Raw genomic sequence first — 12,760 nt, forward strand, 5'->3', positions numbered from 1 at the left:
AACCTGAAACACGAAACAGAAATGATTCATATGTTCCAGTGTTCAACAACAAAAACACACTTAACTCGTTAATCATTTGCAATCATTTGTGTGACAATATTAAAATGACCTAATCATGACAGCCCTAAGTACAGACACATGTATACAGACATAGATTAGCCGGGTTACCGAGTCTTTCATGGGATGATGACATGGTTTCAAACATCTTTAGTCACAGGTTAATCCTTGGTTCCTCTCGTGTGAGTCACATGTTTGTGTCTCATTGTGCAACGTGTGTGCCACCTTCAGGCTGGATTAGATTAGATTATTGTCTTCACACCTTTTGTACAACACAGAAACTACTGGTGGATTGTTACTTAATAACGTTGGTTATAGAACTGGTTCCATTTAGGTTCTTGGAACTGTGGTGCTTTCACAGAACTGGCTAATAAGAACCAGCTTCCATTTCCACCAGTTTTAATCACCATTCAGTTTTAGGCGGCATAGCGGACGGGTTATAGAGCTCGCCTGTGGGGAAGGAGTACCCCAATTGCCCCAGGTTCGATTCCAGGCCTGGTAGCAACTGTGTTGAATATTTTATTATTGAATATGATTATATTCTTTCACAGGGGAAATTAAGTCGACAATGGCAGTCTATTTTTTTGTTTTTAATTATGATTTTATGTATTCATTTTTGGTGGAAACACTCTGAACTTGTTCAAAATTAGGCGGGAAAAATGAACCGAACCGGTTCAACCCGGTGGAAGAGAGGCCAGAGTGAACCGAAGCGGTTCAACCCCGGTGGAAGAGGGGCCAGAGTGAGGCGAAGGGAACCGGTTCAACCCCGGTGGAAGAGGGGCCAGAGTGAGGCGAAGGGAACCGGTTCAACCCCGGTGGAAGAGGGGCCAGAGTGAGGCGAAGGGAACCGGTTCAACCCGGTGGAAGAGGGGCCAGAGTGAGGCGAAGGGAATGAACCGAACCGGTTCAACCCGGTGGAAGAGGGGCCAGAGTGAGGCGAAGGGAATGAACCGAAGCGGTTCAACCCCGGTGGAAGAGGGGCCAGAGTGAGGCGAAGGGAATGAACCGAAGCGGTTCAACCCCGGTGGAAGAGGGGCCAGAGTGAGGCGAAGGGAATGAACCGAACCGGTTCAACCCGGTGGAAGAGGGGCCAGAGTGAGGCGAAGGGAATGAACCGAACCGGTTCAACCCCGGTGGAAGAGGGGCCAGAGTGAGGCGAAGGGAATGGTCCCATCTTATAATGACCATTAGGGTGGACCAATTATACCAAGATAGGTTGAAAATGGGCGAAGTCCTCCTTTTAATAATAATCATATCTTCGTATGGGCCGTGTCACCTGCTGTAACCTCTTTCCCATTTCTCCCCAGAAGTGAGTCTCAGTATCGGTTTATGTGAATAATTTAGCGTCTTCTATTAGAATGACATTTCAGTCTTAATGTGATGAATTATAGATGGGCTCATATACTAAAGGCATGCAGGAGTCCATTAAGTTCTCCTGGGTGTTTTTTTTTTTTCCCTTATTTTTTTTGTCCATTAAAAATTGATACGAACGGAGAATTATTATACAATCTCCATCATGCCGCAGTTTGTGCTGCCAACGGCACATTTTATGGTGACATGCAGTAAGTGTGGATAATCGTTGCTGTCGGGCCTGAAACCTTGTATCTCAATATTCAACTGTTTGTTAAATAGCTCCATATTCTGATAGTTGCTCGTTGCTATAGAGTGTTTGTTTAGTAACAGGAGTCTTCATCAGGTCTCTCCAGCTCTTTATAATTCAGAAAATGCATTTTCAGGTTGGGATACCAATTTGATCCAATCAGGATAGAGAACTCAGCCAGGATACAGATAGTGATGACAATTATTTATTTATTGAAGAGCTGGAGAGACCTTAATATCCGCCGAGTAGAGAGTGTACAAATGGAACCAAATGGACCCTTATGGGTGTTAAATAAACACTGATGATTGTACAGTGTTGATTGGGGTCCCAGAGATGTAATAAACACCCTATCAATTTGGGGTCCGTGGCCCGGCCCATATCAAACTGGAGGTCCGTTGAGAATGGTCGCTATATCATAATAATACCATACCTTGAGGTGAAGAATGCTATTTGGGTCTACTTGTTGACAGTGAGTGAGGGACTGCAGAGCGGGGGGGTCGCCGTGGGGGTCTGCGGGTGACGTGTCATCATGGTGTGACGGTGTCACGGGGACCCTGCTCTCCATGTGGGCGGGGTCACGTCCTCCACTTGAACAACCGCTGGAGCGCAGCGTGGCTCGCAGGTTGTCCGCTGGAGGGAGAGAGAGAGAGTGGACGCAACTTAATACCATGTGTGTGTACGTGTGCGTGTGCGTGTGTGTGTGTGTGAGATTTCTTGTGAGATTTCTTGTGAGATTTCTTCCAAATAACGCACTTTTTTGTTTTGTTTGTGTTTTGTAAAGTGACTTTGAGTACTTAAAAGAGCACTATATAAATTGTATTAGTAGGTAGGCGTTCAAGTGGGGGAAAAAGGGGGGGAAATCATAAAAAGTTGAAACATTTTTAATTTAGTTTTAGTCACATTTTAGTCACCTGAAATGTTTTAGTGTTAGTCTAGTTTTAGTAGACTAAATATCATAAGATTTTAGTCGACTAAATCTACAGTTGATTTAGTCGAACAAAATGTATTTTGTTCGACTAAATCATAGCATGCAACTAATTGTAAAATGACTTATACTGGATCTCTTGTCCACTAGTCCCTTCCTAACATTTCAGTCTAGTTTTTATTTTTTGTTGACGAAATTGTCAGTATATTTAGTTTTCATTTAGTTTCCATTTAGTTTTCGTCAGTGGAAAAAGGCAGTCGACGAACATTTTTCGTCTTTTGTTTTTAGTCGACGAAATCAACACTGCAATAAATAAACAGTAGTATTGTGTTCACCCTCTTGCAGAGCTGCAGCCAGCAGCAGCGTGGCCTGGGGAGGTTCCTCGGAGCATGGCTGCACCAGCAGCCTGCAGGCCTCCAGCGCTGGAGGAGTGGAGCTGTTCATGGTCAGGGCAAACAGCTCTGCATACATCTGCAGCTTCTCCTCCAGGCTCTGGCAGATCTGCTGATCATTACTGACCACACTCTCTGTACACAGTGCAACGGAAAGATTAAAGGCATTGGGTAAGTAATAGTGTAGTATACGTAGTATAGTATAGTAAGTAATCATGCCAACATGACATGACATTTATACCTGACTTTATCATGTTCAATTCATTCATTCAATCCATTCATACTCAATGTAATGCCCTTTTCGTAATACACATCAGTGCATTCATTCAGTTCTGTGTAGTGAAATCTCTTGAATAGCACTTTATGCACCCGTAAAGAAGCCACGATTTGTTGGGTTCTCTGGAAACTTGCATAATATTAATAACAACCATGAAGGAAATAACTATGTAAATGGATGAGGAATACAGTAGATGTTTGGCTGTGAGGGTCTTGTGGACTACAGTACCCAGCAGTTTGTGGGTCTTGTGGACTACAATACCTTGCAGTTTGTGGGTCTTGTGGACTACAATACCTTGCAGTTTGTGGGTCTTGTGGACTACAATACCTTGCAGTTTGTGGGTCTTGTGGACTACAATACCTTGCAGTTTGTGGGTCTTGTGGACTACAATACCTTGCAGTTTGTGGGTCTTGTGGACTACAATACCCAGCAGTTTGTGGGTCTTATGGACTACAATACCTTGCAGTTTGTGGATCTTGTGCATGCGTGCGTCAGCAGCTCTCTTGTCTTCCTCGGGCTCGCTGGTGTCCTCCTCTTCCTCTGGACAGCTATGGACACACAGAGGAACACGACGGTGAACACAGACACACAGAGGAACACGACGGTGAACACAGACACACAGAGGAACATGACGCTGGTGTCCTCCTCTTCCTCTGGACAGCTATGGACACACAGAGGAACACGACGGTGAACACAGACACACAGACACACAGAGGAACACGACGGTGTCAGTGAATCAACTGCTCGTAGATATACACTCTAATGCATGCATGGGCAACTGGCGGCCCCACGGGTTAATATCAGAATACTCATACAGTATTGATTGCAGCTGTTACAATTCCAATTAACACTTTGTGAATGTGATTTGGGGCACTAAAGATGAATACAAAATCAATATCAACATACTCACACACCTCTCCATAGAAACACAATCTCCACACACACACACACACACACACACACACACACACACACACACACACACACACACACACACACACACACACACACACACACACACACACACACACACACACACACACACACACACACACACACACACACACACACACACACACACACACACACACACACACACACCTCTCCACGGCCTCTCTGATGAGCCTCATCCAGGTGTTCCGCTCGTCCTTGGCGGAGGTGTGAACCTCGTACATCTCGGGTCCGGCGGCCGAGGCGCTGATCAGAAACATCCCTCTCTCCTCATTGGCCACTTCTCTAACGATCAGCTTCTGCAGGGAGACCACCGGAGGCTTCTGGTCCTTCAAGGAGAGACGTTTAGAAACATAACGTTATTCTGACTGTACAACATTTAGAAACATAACGTTATTCTGACTGTACAACATTTAGAAACATAACGTTATTCTGACTGTACAACATTTAGAAACATAACGTTATTCTGACTGTACAACATGACTTGTACAAGTTGTAGAAACATAGGGCTCTATTTTCGTCCATGCATGCTATAACTAAAGAATACATCGCATGGGACGTATCCTCAGTGATGTATCCTGAGGTCATCACCTGGGACGTATCCTCAGTGATGTATCCTGAGGTCATCACCTGGGACGTATCCTCAGTGATGTATCCTGAGGTCATCACCTGGGACGTATCCTCAGTGATGTATCCTGAGGTCATCACCTGGGACGTATCCTCAGTGATGTATCCTGAGGTCATCACCTGGGACGTATCCTCAGTGATGTATCCTGAGGTCATCACCTGGGACGTATCCTCAGTGATGTATCCTGAGGTCATCACCTGGGACGTATCCTCAGTGATGTATCCTGAGGTCATCACCTGGGACGTATCCTCAGTGATGTATCCTGAGGTCATCACCTGGGACGTATCCTCAGTGATGTATCCTGAGGTCATCACCTGGGACGTATCCTCAGTGATGTATCCTGAGGTCATCACCTGGGACGTATCCTCAGTGATGTATCCTGAGGTCATCACCTGGGACGTATCCTCAGTGATGTATCCTGAGGTCATCACCTGGGACGTATCCTCAGTGATGTATCCTGAGGTCATCACCTGGGACGTATCCTCAGTGATGTATCCTGAGGTCATCACCTGGGACGTATCCTCAGTGATGTATCCTGAGGTCATCACCTGGGACGTATCCTCAGTGATGTATCCTGAGGTCATCACCTGGGACGTATCCTCAGTGATGTATCCTGAGGTCATCACCTGGGACGTATCCTCAGTGATGTATCCTGAGGTCATCACCTGGGACGTATCCTCAGTGATGTATCCTGAGGTCATCACCTGGGACGTATCCTCAGTGATGTATCCTGAGGTCATCACCTGGGACGTATCCTCAGTGATGTATCCTGAGGTCATCACCTGGGACGTATCCTCAGTGATGTATCCTGAGGTCATCACCTGGGACGTATCCTCAGTGATGTATCCTGAGGTCATCACCTGGGACGTATCCTCAGTGATGTATCCTGAGGTCATCACCTGGGACGTATCCTCAGTGATGTATCCTGAGGTCATCACCTGGGACGTATCCTCAGTGATGTATCCTGAGGTCAACGGGGTTTCGGGTCTACCAACATCATACCCCTGTACTCAGGCGACCCAGCCGGGGTGATCAAGTCCCGACTTACGTCCCAGTAGCTACCCTCAATCAGTCCCACTAGGGCAAAACCAGGGCCACACAATCCGTTGGAACTACTCCAGAACTACTCTGCCAGGGCTGGGAGGGCGCAAACCCCTTATCCCTAAACGTATTTGCCTCTTTTTTTATCAAACAGTCTACAGATTGAACTATTGAACTGTTGAAATATTCAAAAATGTTTTTTCAAAATAGTAAAAAAGGCAAAGTATGCAATGTAAACAGTGAGGCTATCGTATAAGCCCCTCTAGGTCTTCTTACCTCACCGTTGCACAACAACTAACTGTCAAATATCATTCAAATGTATACATATGAATGAATATGATATTAGACCACCTGATGGTCAAGAGTCAATTCATCCCGCCCTGAGCAAGCAGGCTGCAGGCAGGCTCTTATTAGCTCAATGGTGAAAATGTAAAAACGCGCGGGAAACCAGATTCAAATCCGGAGTAGAAGAGCAAAGTTGCTATACTCACCACAGCTGCAAATGTATACTTCTGGTCCTTCTCCTGAAGGAATATGAGGCTGTCAGAGAGCAGGAGGACCAAGACATCTGTGTTTGAAAAGAGAAGCAAGGAAATCTCAGCAGATAACCAACAATCACCATAAAACGCCCCTACATTATGGAAGAAGGGATGAAGGAGATTACATTATTAAAGATGGGGTGCCGTGATTATTTTCCTCCCCTAAAACATGATCATCAGGTACTATGATTGTACTGGAAGCAGGAAGATCTTTTTCATAAAGTGTTAAAATTATGTTTTTATGTGGGCAGACCCACCAGTTCATTAAGTATGGTCTGGTTTTTACTTTAGCACCGCCCACCTTATCCTAAGCCTCGCCCACAGTTAGGGTTATGATGTCACAAAAATGGTGTATCTTTCTATTGGGCCTTTTGACTTTCAGCTTTCAGGAAGAAACCAAAAATACACAGGAGACATATTTGAATATTCTAACCACACCTGGGAGTCCATTAGAGTAATGTTAACTCCAGGGATCAGTGGTTTTCAACCTCTTTCATGTCAAGGCCCGTTATTTTTTCAGCATTTGATCCACGGACCACCATTTGATGAGAATTAGCCTCTCGGACCCAAAATGTAGGAATTTTTTTATCGTTGGATAAGATTGTGTCCACAATGTCATGCCATATTGATGTTGGTACCATTAGGAGAGATAACAGGCAAGACAATTATTCTACATTCTCTGATTGTGTAGACTTTAACTAATGCAGATGTTTAACACTAATTTAATTTAAGTAATGCAGATGTTTAACAATAATTTAATATAACTCTTGAGAGTGTAAAATGAAACCAAATGGACCTGTATGGATCCATTTGGTTTCATGTTACGCTCTTAAGAGTTAAAGATCCAAGGGATCTAAGGGTCCATTTAGTTACTCTCCATCATTTAGCTGGGGGACCACCGGTTGCCATAGACACATACAAACAGAAAAAGTACAAAAATAACAGCACTCCGTCATCTTTAACAAGCGTTATAACGTGCATCTTTTTGGAGCCAACCTTTAAGTCTTCCGGTGGCGGTCTTCCACAGGAGCAGGCCTTGGTGTTTGAGCTTCTGCCCGGCGAGGTCCTGCTTCCGGAAGGCCAGTCCGTTCTTCAGCTTGGCCGAGCTGCGGCTCTCCATGCGGTTCAACACGTCCTGCAGCCTCTGGTCCTGCTCGTACTCGCTGACCCTCAGGTCCACGGCCGTGATCACCTCCCGCATGAGGCCCAGCGCCCTCGCCATGTCCGCATGCTCCTCCGTGTCCTCTAAACGGGAGATATGACCATAGATAGAGTTATAAATAATAGAATCGAATATGGGAGAAGACGTTAAGAGGCGGCTGCTCATAGCTACTGTGGAGTCAGTACTGCTGTATGGGGCCGAGAGACTCGAGACATGGACCCTTACAATACAACAGGAAAAAGCCCTGGATGGAGTCTACACAAGAATGCTACGAATGGCACTAGGTGTCACATGGACGGACTGCATCAGAAATGTGGACCTCTATGGGGACCTACCACGGGTCACGGACAAAGTCAGAGAGAGAAGGATGAGGCCGGCAGGGCACTAGTGCGTCAGGCACCCAGAACTTGAGGCAAGTAAATTGACCCTATGGGAGCCAACGCAGGGCAGAGCCAGGAGGGGAAAGAAGCGTACCACCTATGTAGACGTGCTGCGGCACGACAGCTTGGCTGACAACACTGAAGAGCTCAAGAACCTGATGTTGGATAGGACATTGTGGAGGGCAGCGATCCAGGAATCCCTAGTTGGTGTTGGCTAGACCTCACTCTCGCAGCAACTGAGCTAATGCTACCTTCTATGCATGAGGAGTCCAAGCTGCTTCTTTTCACCCGACAGGGGAGAGTTTCCCCGGCCGGACGTAGCGCGTGGAAGCAACACGTTATTCCAACCCCGGCTGGCCAGGGGGAGGTAGTTTAGAGACCAGGATTACTGCATGTTTGTTGTGAGGGTGTTTTAAAATAATTGTAGTGGAGTAAAAGTACATTATTTGTTGAAGTAAAAATATAGACAATTGGAAAAACCCCAGTAAAGTAAAAAAAAAAATCCTCAAAAGTGTATTTAAAGTACAGTTGTAAATGTATGTACCACTGACGGGAGATGACAGAAAACTAAAAACAAAGATGCAACGGCAAAAATCTAATCTTGAAGGAGCACTTTTCTTCATATAATTGGTCCCCATTAATGCTCATTATGAGATAACATTTGTGCTCACTCTGTGTCTCAGAGGAGGGCTGTGGACACCACTGGTGTTGAGGCTGAGGGCCCCTTAGTCAGTCACACTGTTAGTTTCTCATCAACTTACAACCATGTACAAATTGTTATTCCTCCATTTCGCCAGCAGAGGGTAGCAAAGGACTGATTGATTGATTGAAAATTGTATTAACAGTTTGCAGAATTACAGTACATTTCAAGCACAAACTCAATACAAAGGCTGTTAACTGTGAGTGGACGACCCAATAAAGCATTACACTTGTTTACAACAGGGTCCACCATGTTCAATTCATCAAAACATTTAGAGACGTACAAATAGACACTTCTATATAGACAAAGAACAGAACAGGAATTCATCATAATGGAGGTAAAAAGGGAAAAGAAACATATACAGTGAGGGGAAAAGGGGGGGGGTGGGGTTTCAGATTTTACGGGGGCCAGTTTCGAATTGCAGCCATCCGTAGGTGCCCTTTGAGAGCGGTTTTGAAGGAGTCAAGGGATTCGCATGTCTTAATGACTGTTGGTAGGGCGTTCCACATTTTGGTGGCATAGGAGCGAAAATAATTTAGTCCCTTGTTTGTGCCGAATCTGGGTTGTACATGGTTCGTTGCACTCCCTCTGGTGTTGTGGGTGTGGACTTCGTTAACATTAATGAAGTATCTAGACAGGTACATGGGTATCTTGGTGGAGTATCGAATCTTGTGGACCAGACCCATTGCAAGATGCTGTACTCTGTCGCCGACCCTAAGCCATGCCAGTCTGTCAAAGTGGGCAGGGGTGAGGTGGGACTCACCCTGGGTGTACTGTAGAATCCTCTCCAACAGCACGGGATACTTGGTGATCCTTTGGGTCACCAGCAAGATGCATTCTGGGATCTCTCTCCGCCGTACCAACGAGTTGTTACTTTGTTGCTTGAAATGGTGACATAAAAAAGAAAAATCAGTTTGACAGACGCACTTTCATAAAAAATAAAAAAATCAAAATATCACACAAAAAATAACATATTACACACATACAAACCCCAGGAAAGTGTTTCTTGTGTCCTAAACATCATTAAAATAAGCTCTGGTTGCAAAAGGGGCAAAGTAGTACCTTGATGAAGTGCTGGAACCGCTTGTTATTGTGCTGGAGTTCTTTGAAGAAGCTGACCGCATCGTTGTGATGGCTGCAGAACTCACCATACACCTGCTTCATTCTCTCCGCATTCTCATCTGAAAACTGCACAAACATACACATAGAAGTGGTCCATTACGTGTGAGCGGGTACAACGGGTGCTCTGGCAACAGGTATGGCAAAAGTGGGTGAGTGGCATTCATTTCCAACTTGCATCGTTCCTGACGGGCACAAGTATTACTGTCACCGGTCTAAAACAACTAAAATAACCATGGTATACTGGTGGAAACTTCATAAACTGTTACTTTTCAGAGTGGAGGGGAGCCTTTTAACACAATCAGCGCCGGGATTTCTTTCAAAATAGCAGCTCGGGGGTGCCGCACAGATATGGCAGCTTTTACCCCCCCCCCCCCCCCCCCCCTCCGTTCCGTACAAAAACCGGGAGAAATAATGTTGCTTGCTTACCTCGCTATGATTACGATAAAGTTGCTCGATAATCCCTCGTGTTCATATTTTAAACGAGAGCCATGTTGAAATCAGAAATGAAGAGCTTATCCATCTGGTCAAAACCACGGAGAGCTCCCTAAATTACGCGCTACGAGCCTTTCTTTCTGAGCGGTAAACAGGGAAGTGAACGGTAGCGCCCATGCGCCAACAGCAAGGAGTATGGTGCAGAAGGAGAGGCCAACCCCCCAAATAAAGAAAAAAAATCACAATATTTTTCTCTCGTTTGATATCAATGAAAATGCGCTAGGAGGTGTGTACACGTCCTCGCAATCCATCGGTTGGATTAGTTAGGACATTTCCACACGGCCTACGGTCTAAATGGATTAGTTAGGACATTTCCACACGGCCTACGGTCTAAATGGATTAGTTAGGACATTTCCACACGGCCTACGGTCTAAATGGATTAGTTAGGACATTTCCACACGGCCTACGGTCTAAATGGATTAGTTAGGACATTTCCACACGGCCTACGGTCTAAATGGATTAGTTAGGACGTTTCCACACGGCCTACGGTCTAAATGGATTAGTTAGGACGTTTCCACACGGCCTACGGTCTAAATGGGTTAGTTAGGACATTTCCACACGGCCTACGGTCTAAATGGATTAGTTAGGACGTTTCCACACGGCCTACGGTCTAAATGGATTAGTTAGGACGTTTCCACACGGCCTACGGTCTAAATGGATTAGTTAGGACGTTTCCACACGGCCTACGGTCTAAATGGATTAGTTAGGACATTTCCACACGGCCTACGGTCTAAATGGATTAGTTAGGACGTTTCCACACGGCTAAATGGGTTAAACAAAGCGCAGCCGCATGATGTCACCATAAAAGTTCCCTAAACAAACATACAAAAGTCCATAGACTTGGATGCTATAATGACGTAATTCTGAAAGGCAGACGTTGGAGGCTATAGCGCCCCTTAAGAATAGCAGATCAACAAGCTCAAAGAGAAGCCCACCTGTTGCAGCAGGACGGCTCCTATGTGTTGGATGAGGTAGTTTGTGTGTCCTGGAGGTTGGGTGGAGCAGGGGCCTGGAGGCTGGGTGGAGGAGCACTGCTCTGGACTTTGGGTGGAGGAGTCCTCTGGAGGTTGGGTGGAGGACCAGTGTCCTATACTCTGGGTGGAGCAGTGTTCTGTAGTCTGGGTGGAGCACTCTTCTTGAGGTTGGGTGGAGGAGCAGTGTCGTAGACTCTGGGTAGAGCAGTGTGCTGGAGTCTGGGTGGAGCACTCTTCTTGAGGTTGGGTGGTGGAGCACTGTCGTAGACTCTGGGTGGAGCAGAGTCCTAGAGTCTGAGTGGAGCAGTCTTCTGGAGGTTGGGTAGGGGAGCAGGGTCTTGGAGTCTGGGTGGAGCAGAGCCTTGGATGTTGCGTGGAGGAGTCTTCTGGATGCTGGGTGGAGGAGTCTTCTGGAAGTTGGGTGGAGGAGTCTTCTGGAAGTTGGGTGGAGGAGTCTTCTGGAAGTTGGGTGGAGGAGTCTTCTGGAAGTTGGGTGGAGGAGTCTTCTGGATTTAGGGTGGAGTAGTCTTCTGGATGCTGGGTGGTTGAGTCTTCTGTATGTTGGGTGGAGGAGAGTCTTGGATGCTGGGTGGAGGAGTCTTCTGTAAGTTGGGTGGAGGAGCAGTGTCGTTGTTCCTTCATGGTGCTGAAGAAGGCGTGGTGGAACAGGACCAGCTGGTCCAGGCAGGGGAACAGCCTCTCCAGGGCGTCGGCGTCCAGGTGCACCTCGTCCCTCGCGCCGCGACGGAACACCTCCGCCATCACACGCAGCGTCTGGAGGTGGTGCAGCTCTGTCTGCATCAGCTCTGCAGAACAATGCATAGACGCACGCACACACGCACACAGTTGCACACACACACACACACCCACACACACACAAATACAGCAGCAAGATTCATGATCTGCTGTGATAGGAGAAGGACATCAAATGGAACGCAACCACCCTAAAGCCTACTAATCATTGTTGTGTATTCTGCATCGAGACTACACAACAATTTCTACGTACTCGGTACGTAGATTTATTGGAGATTCTAACTCTCAATTGTACACACACTTTTTGCTTTGGCAATGTAAACGTATGTTGTCCCATGCCAATGGAATGGAATGGAATGGAATGGAATGGAATGGAATGGAATTGAATTGAATTGAATTGAATTGAATTGAATTGAATTGAATTGAATTGAATTGAATTGAATTGAATTGAATTGAATTGAATTGAATTGAATTGAATGGAATGGAATGGAATGGAATGGAATGGAATGGAATGGAATGGAATGGAATGGAATGGAATGGAATGGAATGGAATGGAATTGAATTGAATTGAATTGAATTGAATTGAATGGAATGGAATGGAATGGAATGGAATGGAATGGAATGGAATGGAATGGAATGGAATGGAATTGAATTGAATTGAATTGAATTGAATTGAATTGAATTGAATTGAATGGAATGGAATGGAATCGTAAAGGATCCTGGCTGTGGTTCATGTCCATCCCAGTGGTCATGATGTATTGGTGTCT

The 12,760-nt window shown here is 45.8% G+C and overlaps 1 protein-coding gene across 1 annotated transcript in view; it reads right to left on the reverse strand.

Moving 5' to 3' along the window:
* The window catches only part of arhgef28a (Rho guanine nucleotide exchange factor (GEF) 28a), a 115,907-nt gene that overhangs the window by 20,177 nt on the left and 82,970 nt on the right, over positions 1-12,760 (reverse strand). The window contains exons 23-32 of the mRNA XM_079525339.1: positions 11,870-12,046; positions 11,202-11,275; positions 9,715-9,840; positions 9,416-9,533; positions 7,407-7,655; positions 6,363-6,439; positions 4,353-4,531; positions 3,711-3,799; positions 2,918-3,109; positions 2,088-2,287 (exon numbers count right to left, since the gene is read on the reverse strand). Coding sequence (XP_079381465.1) covers positions 2,088-2,287; positions 2,918-3,109; positions 3,711-3,799; positions 4,353-4,531; positions 6,363-6,439; positions 7,407-7,655; positions 9,416-9,533; positions 9,715-9,840; positions 11,202-11,275; positions 11,870-12,046 — 1,481 coding nt within the window. The remainder of the gene's footprint in view (positions 1-2,087; positions 2,288-2,917; positions 3,110-3,710; positions 3,800-4,352; positions 4,532-6,362; positions 6,440-7,406; positions 7,656-9,415; positions 9,534-9,714; positions 9,841-11,201; positions 11,276-11,869; positions 12,047-12,760) is intronic.

This window comes from Electrona antarctica, assembly GCF_951216825.1.
Source record: "Electrona antarctica genome assembly, chromosome: 16".
Classification (NCBI taxonomy): Eukaryota; Metazoa; Chordata; class Actinopteri; order Myctophiformes; family Myctophidae; genus Electrona; species Electrona antarctica.